The 26,662-nt window shown below is 47.9% G+C and overlaps 11 protein-coding genes across 11 annotated transcripts; 7 read left to right on the forward strand and 4 right to left on the reverse strand.

Annotated features, from left to right (window-relative positions):
• Positions 1–2,891: 2,891 nt before the first annotated feature.
• On the reverse strand, positions 2,892–4,037 carry BDW43DRAFT_269948 (uncharacterized protein). The gene has a single exon (XM_032041293.1). The coding sequence runs from the start codon at positions 3,685–3,687 to the stop codon at positions 3,376–3,378; it is 312 nt and encodes a 103-aa protein (XP_031902209.1). The 5' UTR covers positions 3,688–4,037; the 3' UTR covers positions 2,892–3,375.
• Positions 4,038–4,677: 640 nt separating this feature from the next.
• Positions 4,678–5,224, forward strand: BDW43DRAFT_269949 (uncharacterized protein). The gene has a single exon (XM_032041294.1). The coding sequence runs from the start codon at positions 4,778–4,780 to the stop codon at positions 5,108–5,110; it is 333 nt and encodes a 110-aa protein (XP_031902210.1). The 5' UTR covers positions 4,678–4,777; the 3' UTR covers positions 5,111–5,224.
• Positions 5,225–6,909: 1,685 nt separating this feature from the next.
• BDW43DRAFT_31687 (uncharacterized protein) lies at positions 6,910–7,745 on the reverse strand. The gene has a single exon (XM_032048404.1). It carries the CDS (start codon positions 7,483–7,485, stop codon positions 7,036–7,038), a length of 450 nt encoding a protein of 149 aa, XP_031902211.1. The 5' UTR covers positions 7,486–7,745; the 3' UTR covers positions 6,910–7,035.
• A 188-nt stretch (positions 7,746–7,933) lies between these two features.
• Positions 7,934–10,957, forward strand: cyc8 (putative transcriptional corepressor Cyc8; the record flags this gene model as incomplete). Its single annotated transcript, XM_032044635.1, has 8 exons — positions 7,934–8,108; positions 8,193–8,396; positions 8,446–8,528; positions 8,586–8,765; positions 8,825–8,917; positions 8,975–9,131; positions 9,196–9,440; positions 9,497–10,957. 8 exons carry the CDS (start codon positions 7,934–7,936, stop codon positions 10,955–10,957), a joined length of 2,598 nt encoding a protein of 865 aa, XP_031902212.1.
• An 831-nt stretch (positions 10,958–11,788) lies between these two features.
• rpL3 (60S ribosomal protein uL3) lies at positions 11,789–13,611 on the forward strand. The gene is made up of 6 exons (XM_032041295.1): positions 11,789–11,886; positions 11,960–11,991; positions 12,084–12,141; positions 12,211–12,367; positions 12,456–13,129; positions 13,196–13,611. Coding segments are annotated over exons 1-6 (1,179 nt in total). The 5' UTR covers positions 11,789–11,884; the 3' UTR covers positions 13,452–13,611.
• A 546-nt stretch (positions 13,612–14,157) lies between these two features.
• BDW43DRAFT_298908 (uncharacterized protein) lies at positions 14,158–14,754 on the forward strand (the record flags this gene model as incomplete). Its single annotated transcript, XM_032044636.1, has 2 exons — positions 14,158–14,398; positions 14,480–14,754. The coding sequence occupies 2 exons, from the start codon at positions 14,158–14,160 to the stop codon at positions 14,752–14,754; spliced, it is 516 nt and encodes a 171-aa protein (XP_031902214.1).
• A 400-nt stretch (positions 14,755–15,154) lies between these two features.
• Positions 15,155–16,081, reverse strand: BDW43DRAFT_269966 (uncharacterized protein). The gene has a single exon (XM_032041296.1). It carries the CDS (start codon positions 15,635–15,637, stop codon positions 15,464–15,466), a length of 174 nt encoding a protein of 57 aa, XP_031902215.1. The 5' UTR covers positions 15,638–16,081; the 3' UTR covers positions 15,155–15,463.
• Positions 16,082–18,769: 2,688 nt separating this feature from the next.
• BDW43DRAFT_31771 (SKN1/KRE6 family beta-glucan synthesis-associated protein) lies at positions 18,770–21,450 on the forward strand. The gene is made up of 6 exons (XM_032048569.1): positions 18,770–19,683; positions 19,741–19,918; positions 19,973–20,074; positions 20,131–20,653; positions 20,711–21,188; positions 21,243–21,450. Exons 1-6 carry the CDS (start codon positions 19,046–19,048, stop codon positions 21,292–21,294), a joined length of 1,971 nt encoding a protein of 656 aa, XP_031902216.1. The 5' UTR covers positions 18,770–19,045; the 3' UTR covers positions 21,295–21,450.
• On the forward strand, positions 21,400–22,082 carry BDW43DRAFT_31786 (uncharacterized protein). The gene has a single exon (XM_032048599.1). It carries the CDS (start codon positions 21,607–21,609, stop codon positions 21,952–21,954), a length of 348 nt encoding a protein of 115 aa, XP_031902217.1. The 5' UTR covers positions 21,400–21,606; the 3' UTR covers positions 21,955–22,082.
• A 1-nt stretch (position 22,083) lies between these two features.
• Positions 22,084–23,714, forward strand: BDW43DRAFT_31909 (uncharacterized protein). Its single transcript, XM_032048835.1, has 4 exons — positions 22,084–22,236; positions 22,286–22,654; positions 22,785–22,936; positions 23,086–23,714. The coding sequence occupies exons 2-4, from the start codon at positions 22,522–22,524 to the stop codon at positions 23,509–23,511; spliced, it is 711 nt and encodes a 236-aa protein (XP_031902218.1). The 5' UTR covers positions 22,084–22,236; positions 22,286–22,521; the 3' UTR covers positions 23,512–23,714.
• A 705-nt stretch (positions 23,715–24,419) lies between these two features.
• BDW43DRAFT_270000 (PDK/BCKDK family protein kinase) lies at positions 24,420–26,358 on the reverse strand. The gene is made up of 3 exons (XM_032041297.1): positions 25,811–26,358; positions 25,572–25,723; positions 24,420–25,478 (listed from the first exon to the last, which is right to left on the reverse strand). Exons 1-3 carry the CDS (start codon positions 25,920–25,922, stop codon positions 24,480–24,482), a joined length of 1,263 nt encoding a protein of 420 aa, XP_031902219.1. The 5' UTR covers positions 25,923–26,358; the 3' UTR covers positions 24,420–24,479.
• Positions 26,359–26,662: the final 304 nt, after the last annotated feature.

Genomic DNA, 26,662 nt, shown 5'->3' on the forward strand with positions numbered 1-26,662 from the left:
TACTGCGGTCGATCGACTGGCCAAACGACGGTTCAGTAATACCATGTCTACTCCCTGAGGCCTCCACTGGGGCTCTCCTGCAAGCTGTCCTTCTATATGAGTCTACTTCTCGTCAGCTTGCCCGAAAAAGTGTCGATCCTATGCAGTAGTATCCGACCAGATCTCCCTTGGATCTCCCCACGGCTCGAACACATATGACATGTGGCGTGGTGCGGCATAGAATTCTAATCTCATGATGAGACAGGCTCGTCCTTTTACTGTTACGAGGCTCTCCCTCTGGGCAGCGATTACCGTTGGCTCGTTAATATCTCGCGGCAGTTCCAGGCGCCTTGGCCGTGATGCCGAGAGGAACCCCAGACAATCTCTTCCTCTTGGCCAGAGACAGCATGTCATTTGTCATAGCCGCCGCCGGTTGCCTGCCGTGGCTGAAGCGGAGTAAGGTCTGGGGAAGCGGGTGTGGCCGCCCTGAATTCATCCATAATGTTATTACCTATGGGTGTGTACCACGGAGCATACGTACTCCTAGCTTGGCAGTATGGTCTCCAATAATTGCCTGTATGACGAGGGGTATATGAAAGGCTTTCGTTCCACACCATGTGTGAGTGGAAGACGAGATGAAAAGATATGCAATCCACCCATGCATAACTATACTAACCAGATCAATATATCTCGGTGACAGTTAATGCGCACAGTTCATCATATGCTACCAAAACAACGCCGTCAGCCCACCTTATATTATAGTCGGCACAATACATGTTTCCGTCAGCCTTGGCGCCGATAGACTCTGGGTCAAATGAATGCCCAACCAGTCATGATGATCTCCAGTGTATATATATATATTGTAACTGTAGCGGTATCGGAGAAGCCATGAGAGCGATGACAACCAGATTTCCGATCTCTGTTATTGGGCGCTATGTCTTCTGAGGAAGTGAAGAAGACACATTAAATTCCCTAGAATAACCGCCCGTCGGTCATGTGTTGTGCAAAACCCTCGCTGAGTGTCCACTTGTCTAACTTTAATTATATTCAACCACTTTTGGTGGACATTAGCGATCATCCCAATGGATTGTCAGACTTCGTTCCACGGTGCCGGTTAGCCGAGAGAAGCACATGAAATTGAGCGGCCTTACCGCTCTGCTAATCGAACCTTCCCCACCGTGCGAAAACCAAGGGTTGGACCGCTGTCTCAGCCTTAAACAACCTTTATCTAAGGATTACTACTGCTGCTACTCCCCTACTTCTCCTATTCAGTACTCTCCGCAGACTCTTGTCATTTCTTCAATCTCCCCTCCCCTATCAACCTTACCCGCGATTACACTAGATATTCAATTCTATGAATAATATTTATTTCGATGTTACACCTCCCCGACGCAGATGTCGACCCACAAGGCAGGATAAACACTCAAGTCTAATTGTCCTCTAGATCTGCTGCATATGAGGCCAGATTGCGGAGGGACCATCAGGACCGAGGTTATTCCGCCGGTAGCAACATCAAATGCTAAACATGCGTATTTACCCCTACATTGAAGCAAGATCCCATCTATGATCTATAAATATCCTCGCTCACTCACGTATATATGCATGTACTATATATGCCTTATGTACTATATAGATATGCACATATAGACACAATTTTCCGTATACAACGCAAGCCGTCGAATAAAGATTATCACTCAAATTTCCTTCAAGGGACAATCGCCACTATCCCCAGCTTCAAACACCTTATCTTGGCCTGAATCATGTACGTATGTTGTCATTGCGCAACTCTGTACTATGTTTATCCACATACATACCACGAATGCCCAGTCCACATGCAAGGAGGCAGTGGAGCCGATAACACATATGTATGCGGTCCCCTGCATCAGAGAATGAATATGGACCCATCGGCTCAAGAGAAACAAGAAAAGAAAGAGTAGAAGGAAAAAAAAAAAGTTCCAACAGGAGACACCGAGCCAGCAGTAGGGCTTTGGTTCTGACAGAATGTGATACCGCAGATGTCATCATTCCCTCTTTTTTCCTTCCCTTTTTTACTACTGCTTCTTTTTCTGGGGTAGTTGGCGGGGGACTATTGATTCGATAAGCTTTATTGTGCCCTCCTTTTGACTGGCGATTTTTCAATTGGATAGGATATAGGTTCATTGCGCTGGTTTTTATTCATGATCTTACGCAGGGGCTGGTATGAGGCTGATGGATTGGTGGGACGTAGAGTCATGTAGCATTCCCGGGGGTCTGATTTTGTCGTCATGATGGGGAAAGGACATGTACTTACGGTACGATAGTTCCTGGTGCGGTTATGGGTCTGGCGTTGAGCATCTCGGGGGTTTCCCTTTTCTACGCACAGGTAGTCTGCCTATATGTCCCTTTTCGGGGGTACCTCCTTCGATTATTGAATCCATGGCTCCTATGGTTGGCTTGTTAACTCCCTAGAAGACCTGTAGGAACGCAGTCTTTCCGACAATATCCGCATGGGGGTTTTTTTTCCCTATATTGATGACATGATTCTACTCGAAGCTAGGAGCAGTGACTAGAGACCCTTGGTCCCATCCGCACAGAATGAAGTACTTCTCGCGATTGGCGTCAACCCGTATCCTACGCAAGCCCGGTCCCGATAACCTCTGATATGTACCAACGCTTTTGTAGCTACTACACAAAAATATCACTTGTCCCAAATATATTGACACTAGTGTATCGCACGTTGATGCCTCACGAGCCACCGACCTTACGGCCATACAGTGTTCCCTTCCTAAAACTAGATAGATTATAGTCAATGCTTAGCTTTGTACCAGTTAACCAACTATCAATTATTATGTAGAAAGTATTGACCCGCGATCCCAAGCTCAAATGCCCCCTTTTCGAGATCTACGATGACTATTCTATAATAACTGTAGGGCTGGAATGCTAGCAAGTGTACCCTGGATTCTTGGAATCGAACATTCCACTCCGGCCTGGTTCGTAAATCCTGCGGAATTCCTCTCCCTTGTGGCGGTACCGGGGGAACTGGTCGTTCTCTATAATTCTAACCAATTCTACTAATGGCTTTGTTGTATGTTGCGTACGTTACAGGGTTAACCTTTACTGGACATATTTGTATGTCAACCGTTAGAAGGGAGATATTCATCTCCCTGAATAAGAGTTGATCAACGAGGAAAGGGGGGGAGGAAGAAGAAGATAAAGTAAAAGTACCATGTACAACATACCAATCAACTGCCTAACGTCCAAGCTCACAAGGAGGCTTACTATTAATTGAATACCACACCCTAGATTAACTTCGATTGTGGAGTACCCGAAAAAGTGTAGGATAAGCAAGGACCGACCCGACCGGTATTCACGGGAAGCAAACAAATAAAAAGGGGGAAAAGAAAAAGAAAAAAACGGTCATACCATAGCAACTGTCAATAGCCACGAACCGAAGATAGATGATGAAATAATAAATATGTGCAACGGTGGAGATTCTAGTGGCGTATGTATGTATGTATGTACATACAGTACCCACAGGGAACCCTCGGTGTTATCAACAACACCTTTCAATGCACCACGCAGGCCAGGCAGCAGGAAAGAACCATAAAGGGTGAACTGCATGCTGTGGTGTAACGTAGTAAGATAGGGAAATGGGGGAAGAAGATGACAGGTGGGTTTAGGGACTCTTTGCTTTTGTTTTTGTTTCCCTTTTCTTTCTCTTATTTTCATTTTTCAATATATTTTTTCATAAAGAACAAAATTGCTTTTGGGGGTTAACTATAGCGTCATATTAATAAACGCCGGCCTTGCTCTTGTCTGTGCGCTCGCATATATATCAGCAATCAGAGCATTTCTGTCAGCTTTGCCTGAGTGACAAGGTGGACCATCTATTTCCATACATGCATGCATTGCATTGCAGCAAATGGTTGTCCAGAAAAGCAGGGATGGCCACTACATCCTTGCCGGCGGGGTTATTCTCATGCTGCAGTTGGCAAAGCTTAAAGATTGTTGGGGTTAGACTAGGGGATGTTCATTGTGCACCCCTGTTGATTAGTTCAATTCGTAATGGAAGAAAGAGGGTGTGTGTGCTCAGGTTGATCCACCAGTTTCCGAGTGCAACCGGCTACAAAGTACTTGTCACTGATCGTCATTCTTGTATGTATTTAAACAGCAGTTAACTGACTCAAGGGCTGTTGTGATGGAGGTACCGTACGGAGTGCTCTTTTTTAGGAATCTTTGTTTCAGATGGGCGGCTATGTTGGCCTTGGCTCGGTACGCGCTTGAATGGAGACAATAAATCACCATTAGGGGGAGAAAAGTAGGTACTTGGAAACTTCGGTCTGAGGGGGCGCCTCCGTTAATTATACATACTATATTTCAACCCAAGGCGGATAGGATAGTTCTCCCGTTAAATGCTAACATTAACGGGACATCAAGGATATTTCTTTTGAGTAATACGTCCAACCTTTTCCATTCTCAATCGATATCGTCTACAGCTGACTAAGTGATATGAGACTAGCGCTATCCTTCGCTACGAAAATTAAAGAATAAACAACCTTTTGGCTTAAACGGCGCTATGATGGTTTTGAATAGAGACCACTAGTCTTGACTAAAATAGAGATCGACACCACTCTAGGCTGTGACTGTCGGGGTAGCTTGATTTGCATGATTGAGAATATGACATTGAATACAGAATTAATATATCATCAAACAAGTATGATTCTAAGTAAGCATCGCTCTCTCCTTGCCGCGACCTGTCACCCGCCTCTGCCGCATTGAAGGATCTCCATCACGTGACTTTAGTACACACAGTCCAGGAATGGTGGCATTCCCACGAGTCCGGAGTAGAATGTTAACCTTAGCTTATGTTACGCTGTTTAGATGTGTCGTGCTACGTAGTGTATACATACAGGTATATAGCAGTATGCACTATGTAACATGTATCATATTGGTGGAGTCGATCATAATCGCTGTTCTGATCTCCCATGGATGGTGCTCATCGTTCGGCGCGTCAGGGCTGAGACTCGGAGCCGAGAAATGGAGTACCAAGATATTCTACATAGGGGAGCGTGAACGACGGAGCAGACGTATGCTAGGGCACCACTTTCCCCTAACAAGGGAAAGGGTTAAGGATGTCGGGTGGCCCACCTAAAGTTTGTTGGGATTCCCGCGTTAGAAAGTTCAAAGTTAGGGTCCCTCCGGTGGGCACACAACAATAAGCGAAGGAATGGGGGAAATAGTATGGATATGTGGGCTAGCGGTAGGCGGGCATCTTTAGAACGGTCTATTATTCATTGTTACGGAAGGGGGTGTTAATCACAAAAAATATTAAGAAAGGAAAAGAAAAAAGAAACGATCGGCCCACTCAGGTGATGTATCAAATTATCAAGATCAACTGAAAAGCCGACGGATCAACATCGGAAAGCCCCACATCAAGGAATCTGTGGCTGCCAGAGTGGCTGGTGGCTTTCTTTCTTTCTTTTGCTTTTTCCTTTTTTTTTTTTGCAAATGCGTTGTTCATTCAGGTGACTCAGCCCTTAAGTAAGCAGTTGTTGCCGCAGTAGCCTTCTGAGCAATCAATGACGGAAGAGGCAAACAAAGTCCAGAAACAGCTGAGCAAGATTAGGTGGTATTTTTCCTCGTAGCCGCCTTCACGTCGTTACTACGGTTTCAAACCACTACGTCGATATGTGGACCTGCTGCCAAACATGGAATACAACTATTAATTCCATACAATTGGACCTAGTGACTTCTTTGGAAAACTGCCCGAATTTACCAAACTAGAAAGGGGGTAGGGGGGAAGGAGAGTTAGATGGCAAACAAAAAGCCATATTAACACCATATGCAATCCTCTGCAAGCTAGCATCGGCCGTTCACCTCAAGTGCTACCCGTCAGCGGGAATATGTAAGCCAGGTTGACGTTCGTATGCCAATGTCAGATGGGGAAGGGAGGGGGAAGGAAAGACGTTGAAGAAGGAGGGTGGAGGAGGGGAGGGGTTGGACCCGGATATTGGTATAGAGATCCGACAGTTGTTACTCGCTTGAAGTTTGGAAGCATGGGGATTGGAGAATGGGCCGCAGAGGGTCCTTCTCCATATGTGCGTATTGTCCGGCACGGTCTAAGATGTAGAAGGTTAGTACGGGAGGAGGCAAGCCAGTTTCTGGGATTATTGGGGGCCACTGCAACATATTGCAGGTGGCCCAAGTGGAGTATACCTCATGCCTAACTAGGCTGCCGGGAGCTTAGGTGGTTGAGCTTATGACCAAACGCCAGTCATCTATGTCGGTTAGAGACCCACTTGAGTAGTCAGAAATTATTGGTGGCTCTTTCGTAAATAATGCAGGATTTTATTTAATTTTTTCTTTAAGAAAAATAAAAATACTAATGGCACGGGGAAGAGAGGGTCAGTGGGTCCATGTTCCATGGTCCACCCGCAGCCTTTCGGCGAGTCACAACCGGGGGTTCGTGCTACTAGACTTACGTCCTGCATCCCTGGAGTTGCTTTTCTGGCTCCGGCGCTTGCATCCTCGTCAGACACTGCCCTGTTTCGGGACGGTTCGACTCCATTGGATTGGAACTAAAAAGAAAAAAAAAAAGAGAGAAAAGAAAATTCTGTTTAACCCGCTTAGAATGGTACTTACCTACTCCGTTTTCCTACAGTTAATATTTTAGTCTCTCTTAATTCTGCTAATTTTGAATAATCCTAATTTGTTACTATTTTCTGTACTAGCCTCTATTATCACATTTTCGCCCCGCCCGCCAGCGTGAGCCTCCTCTCTTTTATGCTAAAAAAAAGCTCATTTCTGCTAGAATTCCAAAGATAGAGTTGTTCTAAAAAACTAAAGCCACCACCACATTCAGGTAGTGACGACATCGAGGTTATACAAGATAGACATCCAAAAAAAGAAATGGAAAAGAAAGAGAATATAAATAAATCCCCTGATTGTTGTTGGGTACCAGAGAGAGAGAGAGAGAGAGAGAGAAATATTCGGTCGTGTATGGACTCGACCGGGATCTAGTCTTATCAATAATGGGAGATGATCTTCCCTGTACCCTGTTGTACTTTGCTCCTGCATTCAATTGACACTCACCTGAGATTCCGGTGCCCGGAAAATATTAACTGTAAATACCCGCGGACACGACTCCAGATTGTCCCCACTCACTAGACCGTTCCTGGTCGTAAGCTGTCTGTCTTCGGCTTGGCGCCGGACGACCGCCATCTCACCTTTTTCCGTGCTTTCCTTTGCTTTCGCTGACTGCTCGAAGAGCTGCACAACCACTAGCGCCGCTTGGCAAATTTCACCCTCTACCACCAGCCCCTCGACCTTTCTCTCTCTCCTCTTCCTCCTCTTCCTCTCTTGCTTTCCTCGGCTTCTTTCCTTTCCTTTTCCTTTTTCTTCGCTTTTCCTTGCCGGTGGCTTTCCCTGGTTCCCCAGTTGTTTCGCTACCTCAATTTGCTCTTCAATTCTTTCTTCTCCTCTTCCGTTACCCACCCTCCCTTTCTCGGCTATTGGGCTGTTACCCATAGTGCCTATATTGCTTTGCCGAGACCCTCCCCCTTTTCATAACCACCTTCGCATCACTTTCACACAGCTTTCTTTTGCACAGTGCTGGTCCTCTAGCGTTATTTTAGCTCGATTGACGGTGCGCAGTCCTTGGCGCTTCCGTCCTCCACACATCAGCTTCACTCTTAGAGAAGCGCGTGAACGGAAATTGCTCAACTCTTCTGATTGAAGCGCCAAGGCTTTTCTCACTTGACAGTATTGCCAGCGCAGTTTCACCTTGAAACCAAGAACGTCGTGCGTGTAAGATTTGCTTGGGTCTTGGTCCGCGCCAAATCTAATATCGTGGTTGCGTTGCGTGGGTCACACGGACTCGGACTGCATCATTTGTGTCGCGAGTTTTATGGGATCCGAATTTGTACCGTCACGAATCACGGCCACGGTGCGATTTCGTTAATTGTTCGCCTTCGCTATGGCTCACACTCAGCCGTCACCCACGGGAGGCGTCACTCCTCACCATGGTCATCTTGCCGCCCATCCGCAAGTCAATGGTCACATCCCTTTGCAGTCGCAAGGCCAGAAGGGTCCTCCCATGAGCACTGCCCAAAAAATTGCTGCGCTAAACGAACAGGTTTGGCTTCAAATTGGTACGTGACGGCAATGCGCATACAGCTTGCTAGGCTTATGTGCATCGCGCGACGTATGCTAACAGCGTTTCCTTTTTCATTTAGGTGGCCTGACCGAGTTGATGGGTGACCTTGAAGGTGCAATGAATGCATACGAACAGGCCTTGCGACACAATCAATGGTCGATCCCTGCCATGAACGCGATATCATGTATCCTACGTACCAAGGAACAATTTCCGAAGGCGATTGAATATCTTCAAAATATTCTGAAGCTGGATCCGGCCAGTGGGGAAACATGGGGAAGCTTGGGTATGTCCTTACTACTATACTTGTCATGGATCACTTGCTAAAGGCTCAGGACATTGCCATCTCATGATGGACAACTTGCAAGAGGCATATACCTCTTACCAACAAGCGCTCTATCATCTGCGTGACCCTAAGGTATGCATTTCTAGTTCGTCACAGTATGACTCGAAACCTAACCTAGCGTGTCTTCAGGAACCTAAGTTGTGGTATGGCATCGGTATCCTTTACGATCGTTATGGCTCTCTTGATCACGCCGAAGAAGCCTTCTCTCAGGTTATGAGAATGGCTCCCGATTTCGAGAAGGCCAATGAGATCTACTTTAGATTGGGAATTATTTACAAGCAGCAGCAGAAGTTCAGTCAGAGTTTGGAGGTGAGAATTGATGCGATGAGAAATGGCAATGCACCGGTTCACTGATTCTTAATTTTAAGTGCTTCAAATATATCGTCACCGACCCTCCCAGGCCTCTCACGGAGGAAGACATTTGGTTCCAAATCGGCCACGTCCACGAGCAACAGAAAGACGTAAGCTCCTCGAACCCGTTACGAGTAAAAGACGTCTCGGTACTGACTCTGTTACAGTTTGATTCTGCGCAACAAGCTTATAGACGTGTTCTCGACCGTGATCCCAATCACGCAAAGGTCCTACAGCAGCTTGGGTGGCTGTATCACCAACAGAGCAACAGCTATGCCAGCCAAGAAAAGGCAATTGAGTACCTCGAGAAATCGGTTAGCGCAGGTAGGTTCTTTTGGTTTGGTTGGAAGCGGAAATGATTGAGTCTAATGGTATATCTTTGCATTAGATAACAGCGACGCGCAGAGTTGGTACCTACTTGGTCGATGCTACATGTCGCAAGCCAAGTATCCTAAGGCATATGAAGCTTATCAACAGGCTGTCTATCGGGATGGTCGGAACCCAACTTTCTGGTGTTCAATTGGTGTGCTTTATTACCAAATCAATCAGTACCGTGATGCGTTGGATGCCTACTCGCGTGCTATTCGCTTGAATCCTTACATCTCGGAGGTTTGGTATGACTTGGGAACTTTGGTAAGCTCAACGGTATCTGAGAATCCACCAATGAACAAACCTAACCTTCTACACAGTACGAGTCTTGCAACAACCAAATTGCGGATGCTCTTGATGCGTATGGTCGTGCTGCCGATTTGGACCCAACTAATGTCCACATCAAAGCACGTCTGCAGCTTCTTCAGAGTCAATTGTCGGGCAGCACTCAGAACAATGCTCCGGCTCCTCAACCTCAGGATGTTCATCCCCAGGCTTACCAGCCCGCTGGCGTCGGTGGCCCCCCGGCTCCTCAATGGGGAGCGCCAGCACCGACTGGAGGCCCTCCTCCCCAGCCTCCTGCTCCTCCAAGGCAGATCGCTGATTGGAATCGTGGCATCAACGAACTCCAGTCCCAGGCTCAGGCCCAGGCTGCTAATGGGTTCGACCACCGTGATGCAGTTCGAGCGCCTGCAGCCTTGCAGCAACCCAGCCCACGTCAGGAGCCAGGAAGGGGCTTCCCCGAGGCCCTCCGTACTCAGCCAACCACGGCCCGGTCTCCCAAGACTGCACTCACCGGTCCGGGTGTCTACGCCCCTGCGCATGCACTTCCTCAGCTTGCGAACCCGCCTGCGCCATCTCACGAACGCGCCCCTAGCGGTCCTGGTGGTTTCCCCTCTGGTACTCGAGGACAGTTACCTCCCGCTCCCACAGGACCTCCTCCTGCTGCTGGTGCGCCTAATGGTGCTCCCACTCCTGGCGGCCCTCTGCCTCCTTATCATCGACCATTCACCCCACCGGCAGAGATCCGGCCCATCCGTGATGAGCGCCCCTCGTCCCCTGGGTCCACATACCCACACCAGCAATATCATCATGGGCCTAGCGTGCCGGTACAGGGATCTAGCAGCACTGGAATTGCAGGTGGTGCACCCCCACCTCCCTCTGCCATCACCGCTGCCGAGGCCGCTGCCCGCGAACGTGAAGACCGTCCCGCCTCCGCAATGAAGCGTGGTCGCGAGTGGGAATCAGACTCCGCCCCCGTGAAGAAGATTGCAAATGAAGAAAGTCGTGCCCGCCTCGACGAACAGATTTCTCGCCGTGTCACTCCCCCAAACCGCATGCCTTCCCCTGGCGAGATGCAGCGCCGTAGCTCGTCTGAGGCTCGACGGGAGGACCAACGTCGTATCAATGAAAGCTATCATCCCTCCGAGGCCGCCCATCACCCTCCAACACTGCCATCCATTCAGCACATGCCCCAGCATGCCTCTGGCTCTGGCCTTCCACCAATGGCTGAGAGTGTTGCTCCCGCTGCCAACGGACCTCAGCCTGGACCCTCCGCCCCTGTACAAGTTAAAGAGGAACCTGCGCGCGGCGAGCAAGCGCCTGCACATGAGCCCGCTGCACGTAAGATGGACGTGGATGAGAACTACGATGACGACGGCGATGACGAGAAAAGGACCAGTGCTGCTGTAAAGGGCAGCCCTTCTACCAGTGGGTCAGTCAATCCTAATAATGCCAATGGCAGTCAGACTTCTCAAACGAAACTGGAGTCTACTGCCTAATATATTCCTTCATTGAATGGTGTTCGTGCTATTTCCAGTGATGAAACTACCATGTTGCCTATGGATTGAGCCTGATTTAAAAGCTCATACGAAGTTATCAAGCATGAGACTTCCCTGTTGCCTTCGTTTACTTCTGCTTTCTTTCCCTTTATATACTTCTTCGACTTCTTCTTCTTCTTTTCTTTTCCTCTTTCTTTTCTGTTCTCCCTCTTTTGGGCTCACCATATCCTGGTGGTGTTCACAATCGTCTGCTGTCTTAGCCATTTGGTCTGTATTGTATGAGTCCGATCGGCACAATAGGAAGGCGGTGCAGGTTTCTTAACTTGCGCTTTTGTATCTATTGCACTTTTTTTTTTCATTTTTAAGGTCCCTGTTTTGTTACATTTGTGTACCGTGCGACAACCCATCCGTTCTCATCTCCTGTCTTAGTCTTTTTAACTATGAATGATTGAAGGTAGTAACTACAAAAATGGCAAACTTGGTCAATTAAGCAAGGCACTTTGGTAAGACAGTGGCTATCATAGTCATGAGTAAGACCGCAAAAGATATGTTGTGGTGTGATACGAATCTGTCCGTGCAACCGTCAGCCCGTGTTGACAAAGCCGGAAGCAGATGTACAACTTCTAAAGTAGTACCGTTGAAGCACTGGTAGGGCTTTCGCTGAAAGACACGAAACGCTGTGGTCCGGGGCGCCAACGGCGGTTACTCGAAAAGGGATAGTTCCCGACATAGGTTGATGCCTCAGGCGAGAAACACTCACGGGTGGTCGCTTACCCTCCTAAGAAGCTCTAACCGGAGTGGGCTTAGCGGAGACATCGCTTAGGTCAGCCCACACTCGTTAAGCGGTGCAAAATATGAGTTTGCGGCCAATTTCAAAGATAGACATTGTCACTCACCACTTCGACGACTAACGACAACAGGGTCAAGATGTGAGTCTCCTCGCTGGCGCATGGCTATCATGACTGACAATGTATCAAATCGCTGATTTTATTTCTACAACAGGAGTCACCGGAAGTACGAAGCGCCTCGGCACGGTTCGTCAATCTCTGTTTTTCGCTCGGACGGCTTCGAATCTTGAGGTCGTGGGTGTGTTTTGTGTGCGTCCTACTGACACAGGTTTTTACAGGCTCTCTTGCCTACCTGCCCCGCAAGCGCGCTGCCAGACACCGTGGAAAGGTCAAGAGGTCAGTTTAGGATAAAAATTTTCATGTTCAAATGGGATATGTGAAGACAGGATACTAAGACCACGGCAGCTTCCCCAAGGATGACCCCAAGAAGCCCGTCCACCTGACGGCCTCCATGGGCTACAAGGCCGGTATGACCACTGTTGTCCGTGACCTTGACAGACCCGGTGCCAAGATGCACAAGAAGGAGATTGTCGAGGCTGTTACCATCGTCGAGACTCCTCCCGTACGTTTCATCTACCCATGAAGATATCTTTTCTTGACCCGAGTATGTGGGTATTTTTGATGTACTTGATGTACTTACAATTCTTTAGCTTGTCGCTGTCGGTGTCGTCGGTTACATTGAGACTCCCCGTGGTCTCCGCTCTCTCACCACCGTCTGGGCTGAGCACTTGAGCGACGAGGTCAAGCGCCGCTTCTACAAGAACTGGTACAAGAGCAAGAAGAAGGCCTTCACCAAGTACGCCAAGCAGCATGCTGAGGAGAGCGGCGCCTCCATCACCCGCGAGATGGAGCGCATCAAGAAGTACTGCACTGTCGTCCGTGTGCTCGCCCACACCCAGATCCGCAAGACCCCTCTCAAGCAGAAGAAGGCCCACCTTATGGAGATCCAGGTCAACGGTGGCTCCGTTGCCGACAAGGTTGACTTCGCCCGCAACCTCTTCGAGAAGCCCATTGAGATCGACAGCGTCTTCGAGAAGGACGAGATGATCGATGTCATTGCTGTCACCAAGGGTCATGGTTTCCAGGGTGTCACCAGCCGTTGGGGTACCAAGAAGCTTCCCCGTAAGACTCACAAGGGTCTGCGTAAGGTCGCTTGTATCGGTGCCTGGCATCCCAACCATGTCCAGTGGACTGTTGCCCGTGCTGGTCAGATGGGTTACCACCACCGTACCTCCTGCAACCACAAGGTCTTCCGTATCGGCAAGGGCACTGACGAGGCCAACGCCTCCACCGAGTTCGATATCTCCAAGAAGCAGATCACTCCGTAAGTTACCCCGGCGACAAGAGCATCTATCCCCTTTAGTGATCCAGTAACTGATTGTTCCTGCAGCATGGGTGGCTTCGTCCGCTACGGTGAGGTTAAGAACGACTTCGTCATGCTCAAGGGCTCCATCCCTGGTGTCAAGAAGCGTGTCATGACCCTGCGTAAGACCCTCTACCCCCAGACCAGCCGCAGGGCCACCGAGAAGGTCGAGCTCAAGTGGATCGATACCTCTTCCGAGTTCGGTCACGGTGCCTTCCAGACCCCCGAGGAGAAGCGCGCTTTCTTGGGTACCCTCAAGAAGGACCTCGTTACTTCTGCTTAAGGTGTTTATGGATATGATACGGTGTAGTGCAAATTATTTATTTTTTCAATAAAAAAGCGAATACCTTCCAAGTCTACTGTGCGACTGGAGATAGTCCTTTTTCTTTCTGTTAGGTTTACGTAGCTGCAAGGCAATTTCATGACATTCAAGACCCCAGAAACAATGAATTGAACCGGCAAAACGCCCATGTAGGAATGTCCATGTCTCTTAAGCCGATCTTGTAGTGTATAATTTATTTGAAATGTGGGAAATTCTCGGTTTGTGCAGTTTGTGCGACGGGAAGAACGCTTTGAACCACTTAAGAAAATAAAAAGCTCCAATCACACCAAGTCGGTGGTGAGGTTTATTTTTTATCTATAATCTAGCACCACTCCTTTCTCTCGAAATCTACCAATTGTGGCCCCCTTCTCTGTATCTTCATCCTTCGAATACCATCTGCGGTGGCAAACCCTTCCCAAAACCGATGTCACTGAGCTGCCGAGGGCATTGCGTCATTGATCGCATCTGGAGTTGGGCCTCAACTTCAACCTCGTCGCCAAAGATCCTCAACATTCCCTTTCGTCCTTCGATCATTCGAAATCATCCCCAGTCCTCCCGCCAAATCCATTATCCTCACAAGACACTCTTTGTGAGTCATAGCCGAACACGCGACGGCATTTCTATCTCAACATCTACTACCCCTCTTCCAACTACCATCTCGCGCACAATGTCCGACGACGCTTACATGTCCTTCCTGGGCAAAGCCAACGCGGATCTCGATACTGCGCGAGCCCAACAATCGCAGGGTTCCTCATCCGCCGTCCGCACCGAAACCGTCGAAATGGGCGTTCACATCCCTGCTCCACTGACATCGGTCGACGCCTACTACGTCTCCGAAACCGATGAACCGTTCGAACCGGTCGCACTGCGATGGGACGGTGCTTCTAGGGGAATCTTCCCTGATCCTTGTACGTGATTGGTCCCCCTACACCAGGACAATCTTTACCTTTTCAAAAAAGAGCTTATGCTAACAATCTCCTACCACGCAGCACATCTGTCGAGCCTTATCTCGCCGAATGCCGATCTCTCTGAGTCGATTACGAGCTTGTCGCCGTCGCACTTTGACCCGAGGAACCAGTACCCGTCTGCAATGCGGGCTGTTCGCGCTGCGGCGTCGGAGGCCTCCGGGGGTGATGAGTCTGCTGTGGATGTGAAGGTGTATCGGGTTGGGGTTGGGTCGTCGAGGGTCGAGTATTGGATTCTTGCGGTGGATGCTGAGAATTCGTTGCTTGTGGGGTTGAGGGCGAAGGCTGTTGAGACTTAATGGTGTTATTTTGGTGGTGAGGGCGATGCTTTTCTCTTTTTCTTTGAGGCTTGTTTAATATTTATTTTCTTCGCTAAGCTCTTTCACTGGGATAATGGGATATTTATGCGTGTAATAAGGGAACTGGTGTGGTTTGGACTTATGGGTGTGAATCAAACTGTATGGTTACTTATTTGGATGCTCTTGCTGTAGCAAAAGTCAAACTCCCAATATTTCAGGCATTCGGGAGGAACCTATATCCTATCTACCTCTTCAAAGTTAGACGGGGATAGCGAGGCGATGTTATACTTGGTAGATAGGGTGCTATGAGCAAGTAACTATCTACTCTACTCTGTTTTAGCTTATGAGTAGACACTCACGTTCGTTCGTTGGTATATATATAAAGCTATCCAGTTTGCGTAACTGAGCTAGAGGACATGGGAGAAATAGCGATCCACAAACTGACGAAAATATCTTTCTTTCTGTATGATCATTCCATTATAAATATATCCACTAATCAAAGAATAAATACCTCAAGGATACTGTGTTCAAAGCCACCTAAACAGTCAAGATAGCCTCGTGGTCCAAACAGTACCAATGTCTCAGAACGTTAAAAAAAATAAATATAAAGCAGAGGATTCATGAGGCCCCACCAAAACGTAAAGAAAAAGAACAAGAAGTAGAGGTAGATACAGATTGTAACACCCTAGAAGGTACATACACCAATTACTTACTGTATGCAGGTTGATATCATCTGACTACGCAATGTGGTCCTATAAGTCCTGCAGCTTTGTGTTTGACGCAGGTGGGTGACATGCATGCAACCACAGGTCGAGTATGGGATGAACTGTGGTTTGGAGAGTGTTGAGGAACCCTGAAAAAGGGAGTCCAGCGGACATCGCATACCTATGTCTGTACCCCAGTGTGGAGTTCAGGGTATGTATTATAATTATAATGTACTAAGTGTTGGTTTGCGCAGGAATTTTTGTTATAAGTTATACATATATTTGTTTCGAGAGGAATAAGGGATTGTATGTATTGCATAAGATAAGACATCTAGGCATCTAAATTCTGTCCGTGTTTGTGTCGCACAAAGAGTCCGAAATTGATGGGAAAGAGGAAAAAGCCCAGAAGTAAAATAATTTTTTTTTTAAAAAAATTTTAAAATAAACCAAATAAAATAAGAGGATGCTAATGAGCAAGGGGCGGTCTGAAGAGGGAAAGGAATCATTCTATCATCTGATTTGATCCATATTTTTCTTTTTTTTCTTTCTTTTTTGGGTTGAGTTTCCAATTAATTTTCACCTTCCTTCTTGACTGTAGTACAATTGCATAGTGAATTACAATTTTTATTCCCCCACGAGATACTAACGCAACATGTCTCAGTTGGTGAAGGAATTCAACAATGAATGGCCCCACCGGGAAAATGCTGTTATTTTTGTCCGGCTATCAAAAAGCCCATTGAATGGGGCATGTCTCGGGATGGATGGGTTTAACACGCGTCCCTGCTGGACTAAGTAAATTAGGGTTGTCCGAATACATTACCAGGGTAAACGGTTGGCGCTAAGGTATTGCATCGGTACCTCTCATAACCATGTATGCATGTATATATACAAGAGGGGAAGCGGGGGAAACTGGTGATGTTTTTGTATGTAGATATATATACATACATCAAAAGGCCAAGCCTTGTTGATCCGTCATCAAGGCGAATCATTACTGGAAAGGATTTCGATGCCCGAATGGTTGGGGAAGGTGATTGGATCGGATGGGTTCCTTGGGATGGACGCATCTCGGCCGTTGCACGAAGAGTTCGGGACATCAATGATCATGGAAGCTGATACGGGCGTATAGCTTATTTGCAGCTCACAGGTGATTATATGACAGACTCTTGTCAAAGATGTACACTATATGATGTAACTGACATCGAACGCATCTCGGGTGATCTGCTGATGATCATGAAAGGATGAGCGATCGCTACAGTACCTTACAGGTAGGAGGGTTCTTCAAGTCCATCAACGGTACCAAGGAAGGAGGATTTGGGAATTTCATGTTCCGGTTAATTTTGAGGGTCCCAGCGGGGTGTTAGAAGACCATCTGGGATCGCGGAATGTTGGTATGGGGTGCCTTTGTCTGGCGGAATGAGGGGAAAGGGTAAACACAGGGTTTCAAGATTCCTCTACCAAGTCAAACCGGCTATGTACCCCATAAAATATGAGATGAGTCTCCTATTCAGCCTCACTACCTTCTCTCTTTGCCTTGTACACAGCCTTGCTGTTGCGATGACGATAGCTTCGTGCTCTGTCGTTATCGTAGATCTGATCTATCAGAGCCCCCAAGGCTAACGGCAAGGACGCGTGTTCGGGAACGATATGTATAGGCAGGAGCTTCGCCTATTTTCCCGTGTGAGGCAGTCATCGGAGGTGGTATTTTTTTTTCCAGGATTTTCTTTACTTAATTTTCAATGGTTCCCAAAAGATCAGCGGATAGATATGAGTTGGAGCCTAGGGGCAGGTTCTTCTGGAGGGGAAAGAAAATTCAGGGGAGCTCTGGGCGTGGGAATCTTTGCGATTATCCTTCCAGACAAGATGAAATATAGTATTATCAGCTGTAGAGTTCATTTGATCAATGAGATATGTATGTAGCACTAGGTAACTAAAAGAGGCCCAGGTTCATTGTTCATGGAACCTGCCTGCTTCTTTTCTCGATACCATTACCATACCAATACGGAACCCACCCGAGTGATGAACCCTGCTCTAAAGGCTTCAACAAGGCGCTAAATCATCGAATAACGCTTAGTTGCCGAGCCTTAGGGTTTGTTTCGGGTCCACTTTGCAACGATCTTAGATTCCATGGAACACTTTCTTGCTGGGACAGTCCGAAGTAGCAACGGGATTCTTCTTGAGCATTCCTGAAACTCGCTTGGTGGATGTTTCGGTTTGGAGGGGGGGGAATCCATGAAAATATTCCGAACTCCAGGGGTTCTAGAGCGAAAAGGGAAAAGCAATAATAATCAAAATCGAAAAACAAACCCCAAATCGAAGAGAAAAAACTAATCAGGGGAGTAAGTTCTAGGCCCCCAAAACCATACTACGAACAGGTACCTGCAGGAGTCGAAGTTTTTATCCTCTTTTTTCTCTTTTTCTTTTTTCTCACTTTTTTTTTCCAGCGTTACGCCACCGGGCCACCTTCTTAATCATTATTCTAGGCTGCGAATCGTCCACAAAAAATGGCGATGATCCCCACCTGCAGGGGTCCTAGTGGCCAATGATCCCCGGGGGGAGACTATTTAAAAAGCATTCTTAGCTCTTTGATAACAACAGGACCGTCGGTGGTATCTTTCTCTCATGCCGATTCCTGCTTTGTTTGGATGGTTTCATTACTGTTCACCGATTACTCTCCTCATTCTTATTTGTTATTCTCTTCTCTGGCACAGCCTTAACAGGTGCCTATTATTATTATTATTATTATTATTATTATTATGGTGGCCTGCGTAATTAACTGGTATAGTAGTAGACAAAGAGGGAAGGGAAGGATAAATAGAAAAGGATAATTTCACCAAAAAAATAAATAAATAAAAAACGAAAAAGCTTTGCCATGCTATGTAGGAACAAGCCAAACAGGGATTGGCATTGACAACTATCCACTCCTTTTCCTTGACTGTCGTTCTTTGTGGCATCCTGATCTTCATTCCATCTCGCCCGCTTTTGCTTTTTCTTTGTTTCCTTTTACCTCTTCCTCTTCCTCTCCCTCTTCCCTTTCCCCTCTTCTCCCAGTCTCAACGCCAATCCGACCTGTCGCCCTTGCCGTGTCTTTTACTCCAACAACACATACATACCCTCTCTTATGCTTTCTGATCTTTACCGTTGATTCATTCGTCGTGTACCGATCCGCCTGAGACAATTGCGCATCCGGGTCTATTGTCCCGTCCATTCGTTCGTAGTCTTGTTTGTCTTTTGATACCCATAGCGCGCGTTCCTTGTCGCTCATTTACGCTCTTGTCTCAGAGTCACTCATTACCGACAATCGGTGTCGATTTATTGTTTAACACGATCAAAGCACTGCTGCTCATCTGGATGGAATTTCTGACTGTAGTTGTTTAATCGCTTGTATAACGAGGACTGAAGGATCACGTCAGTGCGATACATTGTCGATACCAAGGGCGACGAAGCAGTGCGAAACTGTCGACTTTCTGAGAAGGGAATCTTTGTTGGTTTCCCGTCCCCCTGGCATAACTCGCGTGGGCAACAAGATCAACGACAACAACAACGCCTATAGATCACCCATCACATAATCTATAGCACCTCATTGCAAGATGTCGGACGACCCCATCGGCCAATCGGCTCGAGAAACGCCTCATATTCGACTCAATTCTGGCCAACATGATCCGTTCAGTGATTCAGAGGAGACTTTTACACCGGTCTCTAACCAGGGAGCCATTGGACGCGCCTTGACGCCAGGCGTGCCGAATTCACCGTCCACAGGGACATTCCAAACCATGCAGACCGGGCTTGGTTCGCCAACCCCTCAGGAGTCGACCGAGTTCTTATTACCGCCACGACCCCAGAGACACCGAGAACCATATGAGCCATATCAATCACCGGATATGTCAGCGCAATCGTCAAGGCGGACCAGCTGGAGCTCGGAGGCTGGGGGCGACAGTAGAGGATACTTCTATCCCCGCTACGAGGACATGAGATCTCTGTCGCAGGGGGAGGTTGATGAGAACGATGTGAATACACAAACGGTAACGGAGAAGTTCAACATCATGCCGTCGGAAGGCCTGCTCCTATTCCCGGAGGATGTAGAAAAGGACGATTATCTGCACAACCCTAGTCCAGAGGACAAAGAACGTGACTGTGACATCTGGAATCGGCGAGGCATCATCAATGGCGGGGGTTTGGTCTTAATGATACTTGGCCTCTTGATGTTGTTCATCGGTTACCCTGTTTTGTATGACGTATACCCTTCTTCGGTCATCTTTGGGGTCTGACGACTAACTATTGCTAGAACCGCTGTCCGGGGATTGGAAAAGTCTGGCTCCGTCTGTGAAGCTGGGGACACGCTGTGTCTTGATGTTGGAGACCGCCCCATACTTTCGAATTTACGGACCGGGTTGATTGACCCGGATACGCCGGCCTCCGCAAAGAAGAAGAAGACGAGCGATGGCAAGGAATGGGAGCTGGTGGTTAGTTTGGATACTTGGACGAGCTTCTTGGGTCCTGATCGCTGATTATTATAGTTTTCTGACGAGTTCAATAAGCCCGGGCGGACGTTCTATGATGGTGACGACCCTTTTTATCAGGCCGTCGATATCTGGTACGGCGTGACTCAGGATCTTGAGGTTTGTCCACCATCGATGACTTTCGAAAGTTTGTCTCTAGCTGACCCACTTTATAGTGGTATGACCCTGATGCGGTTACGACAAAAGACGGGGTATTGGAGCTCCGGTTTGATGCATTTCCAAATCACGAATTGAAGTATCGATCCGGCATGCTTCAGAGTTGGAATAAATTATGCTTCACTGGTGGTCGTCTGGAAGCTAGTATATCCTTACCAGGAAATGGGGAAGTCTCCGGGTTCTGGCCAGGATTCTGGGCAATGGGTAATCTAGGACGACCGGGATATGCTGCCACTACGGAGGGGATGTGGCCGTATAGCTACTATGATGGTTGTGATGCGGGAATCACGCCAAACCAAAGTTCCACAGATGGTCTGAGCTGGCTACCCGGAATGCGCTTGCCTGCGTGTTCCTGCGATGGTGCAGAGCACCCTAGCCCTGGAAAATCTAGAAGTGCTCCGGAAATCGATGTGATTGAAGCCAGTGTTGCTGCTCTGAACGGTGATTCGGAAAAGATGGTAGGGTCGGTTTCTCAAAGTTTGCAGATGGCCCCATTCGATATCTGGTATATGCCTGATTACGGTACGTGCCCAAAATGGATAGACTTTCCAAAGTTTGGCCTTGTTAATGGTTTGGCAGATTACGCAGCTGTGTACAACCCGGCAATTACGGAAGTCAACGCCTATCGAGGTGGCCCATATCAGCAGGCAATGTCTGGCCTCACAAACCTCAACAATAACTGGTACAACGGCACAGAGTACCAGGTTTATGCCTTCGAGTACACACCAGGAGCTGTGGGCAATATCACCTGGTTTGTCGGCCAGGACAAAACGTGGACTCTCGACGGCAGAGCCCTTGGGCCCAACGGCAACGTTGGCCAGCGGATGATTCCTATGGAGCCATTGTCTATCATTATGAATTTGGGTATGGCATACAGTTTCGCTCCAGTCGATGACATTATCAAGAAATTCTTGCCCGGATACATGCGCATTGATTATCTCCGCATTTATCAGGATCCAGACAACAGGAGCCTTACCTGTGACCCACCAGGGTATGAAACAACGGAGTACATCGCGAAACACCCTAAGGCGTACAATAATTTCAACAAAACTACATGGTAAGCCGACCAGTGTTCCAAAAAAAAAGGATGATATTAACTGACGATTGGAAGGACTGATGCTGGATATGATTGGCCGAAAAACACATTCATGAATGAATGTTGAGTGTCGCACCAGTTTCGCTCTCCCAGCTATTGCATCTCTCTCCGAGTCTTCCGTCCGATACCTTTTCGAGACCTCTGGTTACACTGCGAGCCCCTTGTGTACCATCCCTGTATCATCACTGCGGTTGCGATTGATACTACTTCGCTCACTTATATCCCTCTTTGCTAAACGGCGTCTTTGGGTCCTCACGAGTCGTTTTAGCGGCATTGTGCTTTGGCGTTCGGTGGTTATCATGATTTTCATTCTGTTAAGAGCTGGCCGACCTAGGACTAGTCGCATCTGCGTACGCATCCAGCTCTGTCCGATGGTTGTATGCTGGGCTTCTTTTCCATGTTGTCTTTCTTCACTCTGTTTGTTATGCTGGCATTTACATGCGCATTTGTTGCTCTGTCATATTTCTCCTGTATACCTTTCTCATTTCCCCTTTTTTGTTCGCTCTTTTCTCCCGCAGAACTTCTTCCAAGCGCTCCACTCATTGCGCTTATCATATTTTATGATAGAACACGCTGTCCGACGAATCATGGACCGTCTTCTTTCCAACGAAACGAGGGTGTGATATGTATGAAGGTTCGAGGCGCAAGGAGGCGCTTCGCATTTGAGAACGATATTTATGTTGAGGGTAGCCCTCATCTCGCATTGGTTATGAATATAGAGGCATAATATTGAATTCAGATCTGTACAATTTATAGACCATGTTGATTGGTTATGACTAAGCCACCTGGGCATCACATGTGCACCTCCATCTTATCAGTTGTGCTCTATCAAGGCTCAAACTACTTCCTCTTCCCTATTTTGACGATCAGCCTGACATTACCTCGACTCCCCTGCTGGACAGGGTTGCTCTCTTGCTTTCTTTCTTTTTATTCTCCCATAAACGATCGAATTTCCCCCCACTTCAGGTTCACGGCTAGAACACAGTCTCCAACTCGCCAATTGTATACCGTGAGTAGCGCGTAACTCGTCTGTAGCTCAAACTAAACAAGGCGTACAGTCGAAGCCAGCCTCCGCATTGCATGAGTACTTGTCTCGGACAGCTCCTATTTTGCTTATTGTCCCTAGTGATCGCAACTGGGTCATTTCCTTGTGAAAATTATATCTGGGGCATTCTTCCATTGGCGTACGCCCCACTCGGATTTACTGTCCAATATTGCGTCCGTCGACGTTGCACTACTCGCTCTCAACCGTGCCAGAATAGAGAACCCCCTTTACTTCACATTGATCGTCAACATGTACAACCGCAACGTCCCAGCTCCAGGTCCTCACAGCCGCAATCCGATTGTGATCGACGACGAAAGTGAAGACGACGACATGAACGTCGATTATTCCGGACGGCAAACTCATCCACCCGGGATCGGTCTCGGTATGTCCCTCATCTACTGACTTAACCTCTTACGCAGCATCCTCGTCACCATCTCCTAAAGCCCGTCCCGACACATCAACATCTAGTATTGAAGAACACAAGCAGCTGACACCAACAGGATACGACCCAGAGATGAACCGCATGCGCGGCCTCTCAAACTACCACACAACCATCGAACAAGAAAAGAAAGTGCGCAGCCGTCTCCGCGAAGAAAGACACGCTGCGCTTTGTGTCCTGATGGACCGGGAACTTCTCACCGTGCAAGCATTGGCCGCGCAGGAGGTAAGTGCTCCTCATTCCATTCCATTCCATTCCGTTCATTCATTCATCGTACCCTCATTCGCTCAGTTCAACCATCGCCATCAGCGCTGGGGTTCTCGCCCTACACCCATGTCCTTCCCTGTTCAAATAAATTCTGATGGCAAAAGTAGACTCTTCCCCAAGCCCGTCGCCGCTTCTTGTCCAAACTTATTGCGCCCGAAGACCCCGAGGTAGCGGCCTCTATCCGCTCGGACATTTTTATCGTCCAGAACCAGTCCTCTCCATCTCCATCGAGTAATTCGGCCTTAGTTGTTCATCGGAGTGTTGTTGACGTTCACGAAACGGATGATGATGGTTGGAGGCGGCCCACCGACGCTGGAGGATCCGCGTCTGCGTTCTCATCGCCTGCTTCTTCGTCGAAGAATAAGGGGCGGTTGTCGACGCCAGATCGGGCGAGAGGTAAGGGGAAGGCGGCCGCTGGATCTGGATCTGGATCTGGCTCGGCGGGTCGGGGCCAGCATTTGAGAGAGAGGGAGAGGAGAAGAAGATGGAGTGGGGCTGAGAGGGAGGATGAGTTTGGGGTTTCGTCGTCTTGATCTTTGTTCTCTTTGTTCTCTCTTTCTCTTTCTTCTCTAAGTTATCGATGGACATTGTTTCCTAGATTTATGCATTTATTTTGTATGGATGATTGAAAGAAATGAATATTCACAATGGGCTCATGTATATATCCCTAAGGCCGTCCCATCCGTAAGATATCCTGATCGTCCCATAATCTACTATACAAAAAAGACAGACAACAACATAGCTAAACTCAAGGAAATGAGCGGGAAAAGAAAAACCAAAAGAAAAGGGAAAAAGAAAAATGTAGGTTCTACTCTCTATACAAGTGTAGATCACCAGAGCCACCTATCCGATTTGCTTCCAGAATCGTACCCAAGGGTATCATAGACCATACCATCTCTGCCTTTATTTTATCATGAATAGACTTCAACGGCCATCAAATGTACCTGAATTCAGGCAGGATTGGTCAAATTTACTTGAAACAAAGAACACGCTTTTGTCTACACATGTGTGACAAAGCAACGAGTAGTAGTCGGTGGTTTCAACACTCGACGTGCCCGACTCATCGATACAGCTCCCCGTCAGCGGCCATTTGGCCACAAGTGTGCATTCGGGTGGGAGCATCTGCACCCCCAACATGTTTATTAGCAAGCGATCGCCTTAGTTCCCAGGCTTTTCAGCGTTGAGCCGGCTCTCGACATCGCCAACTTGCTTACGCTCAGAAACTTCCCTGTTTTGCATACGTGCTCGTACGGCTTGAATGTTCATCAGCGTCAATCCTTGGGACAGTGGTGGATCCGGCTCTGAATAGAAAGGATGAAGTCTATGGGAAGTAGAGAACCGGACACGACCATCCCTCATGACTGGTAATTGTCATTGCAGGGGTTCCGAGCTCGAGGATAGTCGATTCAGATGAAGGTAAACATCCGTGCCATATCTAAGGAAGTCAGACTTTGCGGGAAAAAAGCGCAAACACTGGCAAAAGAAAAAAGTGGAAAATTACTTACCCTTCCATGCTGATTAACTTCAAGTCCCCACCAAAGTACCGAGCATACAGACGACTGATAGGCAACCCGTAACCGAAGCCGGCCATAGGGGCTTTGAAGTCGCTTTTGTCAAAATCAGGATCCAAATTGGGAGTTTGCTCCACCGTAGTGTACATGTATGTCCAAACCAGGGGGATCGCAGAACGAGGAATGCCACCGCCCTCATCAGACACTTTGATAGTAATATCTTCCTTGCCTTCGGCAATTATGACCTTAGTGACCGGAAAAGCTTCCTTGTCTGCTCCATGGGTCTCCACCACCGCACGCAGGGAGTTTTTCAAGGTTTCGAAGAGCATGTGAGATAAGTGACCCGGGACGTACATAAAGTTCAGGTCATCTTTACAGACAAGCTGGACCTTCGGAGCTTCAAAAAGACCATAATAATCCTCGCATACAAAACGGGCGTTATCAATAGCTTCTAGGGCGACCTCTCGAACGTTTGTCTTCGTACAGATAATACCAACGTAGTTTGGATGGCGAACGTGCGTTTGCTCCGTGAGAGCTATATGCTGGCCAATTAACATACGTATACCAATCCGAGACATGTAAAACCGATCGAGGAAGGACTGCACAGTCGAGTCAATCTGTAACCTTTGACGTTTCCGCTTCCATTCTAGGATGCCTTGAGCCACTGTGGTTACAACACTATCATGTCGCCGTTTGATCTGCTGGAGGGTCTTTGCGAAGCGCTCGTTGTAGTCATTCAACTCCGGTGGCCAATTTCCCTGCTCATCGGAAGGGACAAAATATCTTCGAGCCGCCGCAGCTGCAGCTTTTCCATTACCATTGTGATTTGATGCCGAGGAGGGAGAGGATCTATATTGCCCTTCCCTGATACTTGGGTTCTGTGTGGTTTCAGAGAGAATTTTTGAAGCACCACCGTTGATCCTCCCTGGACGTAGCAGCCGGGATTTCACTTCTTGCGTGAGAGTCGGTCGAGGCAGATTGATGATTTCCTTTATTTGATATTAGATATGAAGAACAACGAGGGGGCTTGTCTAGGATCGGGGCAGTCTTGGCTAGGGAACGAAGTTGGTGGTGAGTCATACCTCGAACGATTGTGCGTACCAGTCCTGGACCTTCTTGATAGAGGGCATTTCACTAAGTCCATCGGGGAGCTCTCCAAGATCTTGGACACGGTGTGCGAGACGAATAGGGAGCTCCTCGGAAAGGAATTGCGAGGCGCGAAACAGAGTTCCTACTTTAAATCACGATCGTGAGATCAGCGCATGCCCACCAGTCGTTGTTATGAGATCAATAGATTCCAAACGGGGAAGGATGGACACACCAGTCGAAGGTCTGTCTCCAAATTGGACCATCTGCCGAAGGGAGACACCAGTGGCGGGGAAGCTGGCATAATGTCTGATGGTCTCCATCAGCCTCTCCGACGGCTTCCACATGGTGTTTGGAGCTAATCAGGCCAGACGGCCCGAGAAAGTAACTTCTATAATCTCCTTATTACGTAGCAAAGATAAGTTTGGTGGATAGTATAGTGTGAAGCTGACAATGCTGGGCGCTAGAAGCTGTAAGATAGGAGGCGTTTGAAGTCAGGATGACTACTACCGAGGTAGAGTCCTCCGCTCACGGATGGCGGAGTACAGACGACTCGGGAGCAGGTGGAGTAGGCGCAGAGGGGACCGATAACAAGCGGCAAAGAGAAAGATGTAGGATGTAGAAAGTGGATTGAACAAAATTTCAGCAATCCATATGGGAATGAGCTTCGATTTCCCCGGATATATATTCTCTCAAGGACCCGGCGTAAATGAAGCGTAGACGAAGAAAAAGTGGAGGAGCTGATGAATGACTCTTTTGGCTGTTGCGGAGACTGTCTTTCCCGGGGGGGGGGGGTCACGTGTGGGGGGCTCCCGTGCATGGCCGAGGGACAACCAATATCGTCCGATCCTCAGGCCATCAACCCTCAAAGCACCGCCAAAAATACAATGGCCCTTTTCTACTTCTTTCACCAGTACAAAAAATGAATTCCCTTGTTTTGGGCGCCTTAAACTGGGCTTGAAACCGAGTAACCGGGATAATAGTGTTTCCCCAATCTTTTTTTGGGTTACTCAACCCCAGATCGGACTGTCTGATGCTTATCGCCCAACTAGTATTGCCGATGAGAATGTGAAAATTGGTCCCGAGT

This window comes from Aspergillus alliaceus, assembly GCF_009176365.1.
Source record: "Aspergillus alliaceus strain CBS 536.65 unplaced genomic scaffold BDW43scaffold_12, whole genome shotgun sequence".
In the NCBI taxonomy this organism is placed as follows: domain Eukaryota; kingdom Fungi; phylum Ascomycota; class Eurotiomycetes; order Eurotiales; family Aspergillaceae; genus Aspergillus; species Aspergillus alliaceus.

Excerpts from the sequence above, each read along its gene's own strand:
- BDW43DRAFT_269948 (XM_032041293.1), bottom strand. The coding sequence starts at position 3,687 with ATGAAAATAAGAGAAAGAAAAGGGAAACAAAAACAAAAGCAAAGAGTC.
- BDW43DRAFT_269949 (XM_032041294.1), top strand. The coding sequence starts at position 4,778 with ATGGTGGCATTCCCACGAGTCCGGAGTAGAATGTTAACCTTAGCTTAT.
- BDW43DRAFT_31687 (XM_032048404.1), bottom strand. The coding sequence starts at position 7,485 with ATGGGTAACAGCCCAATAGCCGAGAAAGGGAGGGTGGGTAACGGAAGA.
- rpL3 (XM_032041295.1), top strand. Across the intron at positions 12,142-12,210 it reads CACCGTGGAAAGGTCAAGAG|CTTCCCCAAGGATGACCCCA; the intron begins GTCAGTTTAGGA and ends AGACCACGGCAG. Across the intron at positions 12,368-12,455 it reads CCATCGTCGAGACTCCTCCC|CTTGTCGCTGTCGGTGTCGT; the intron begins GTACGTTTCATC and ends ACAATTCTTTAG.
- BDW43DRAFT_269966 (XM_032041296.1), bottom strand. The coding sequence starts at position 15,637 with ATGCGATGTCCGCTGGACTCCCTTTTTCAGGGTTCCTCAACACTCTCC.
- BDW43DRAFT_31771 (XM_032048569.1), top strand. The coding sequence starts at position 19,046 with ATGTCGGACGACCCCATCGGCCAATCGGCTCGAGAAACGCCTCATATT. Across the intron at positions 20,075-20,130 it reads GCGTGACTCAGGATCTTGAG|TGGTATGACCCTGATGCGGT; the intron begins GTTTGTCCACCA and ends CCCACTTTATAG. Across the intron at positions 21,189-21,242 it reads AATTTCAACAAAACTACATG|GACTGATGCTGGATATGATT; the intron begins GTAAGCCGACCA and ends GACGATTGGAAG.
- BDW43DRAFT_31786 (XM_032048599.1), top strand. The coding sequence starts at position 21,607 with ATGCTGGGCTTCTTTTCCATGTTGTCTTTCTTCACTCTGTTTGTTATG.
- BDW43DRAFT_31909 (XM_032048835.1), top strand. The coding sequence starts at position 22,522 with ATGTACAACCGCAACGTCCCAGCTCCAGGTCCTCACAGCCGCAATCCG. Across the intron at positions 22,655-22,784 it reads TCCACCCGGGATCGGTCTCG|AGATGAACCGCATGCGCGGC; the intron begins GTATGTCCCTCA and ends GATACGACCCAG. Across the intron at positions 22,937-23,085 it reads AAGCATTGGCCGCGCAGGAG|ACTCTTCCCCAAGCCCGTCG; the intron begins GTAAGTGCTCCT and ends TGGCAAAAGTAG.
- BDW43DRAFT_270000 (XM_032041297.1), bottom strand. The coding sequence starts at position 25,922 with ATGTGGAAGCCGTCGGAGAGGCTGATGGAGACCATCAGACATTATGCC. Across the intron at positions 25,724-25,810 it reads TGGAGACAGACCTTCGACTG|TAGGAACTCTGTTTCGCGCC; the intron begins GTGTGTCCATCC and ends CGTGATTTAAAG. Across the intron at positions 25,479-25,571 it reads GGTACGCACAATCGTTCGAG|GAAATCATCAATCTGCCTCG; the intron begins GTATGACTCACC and ends TATCAAATAAAG.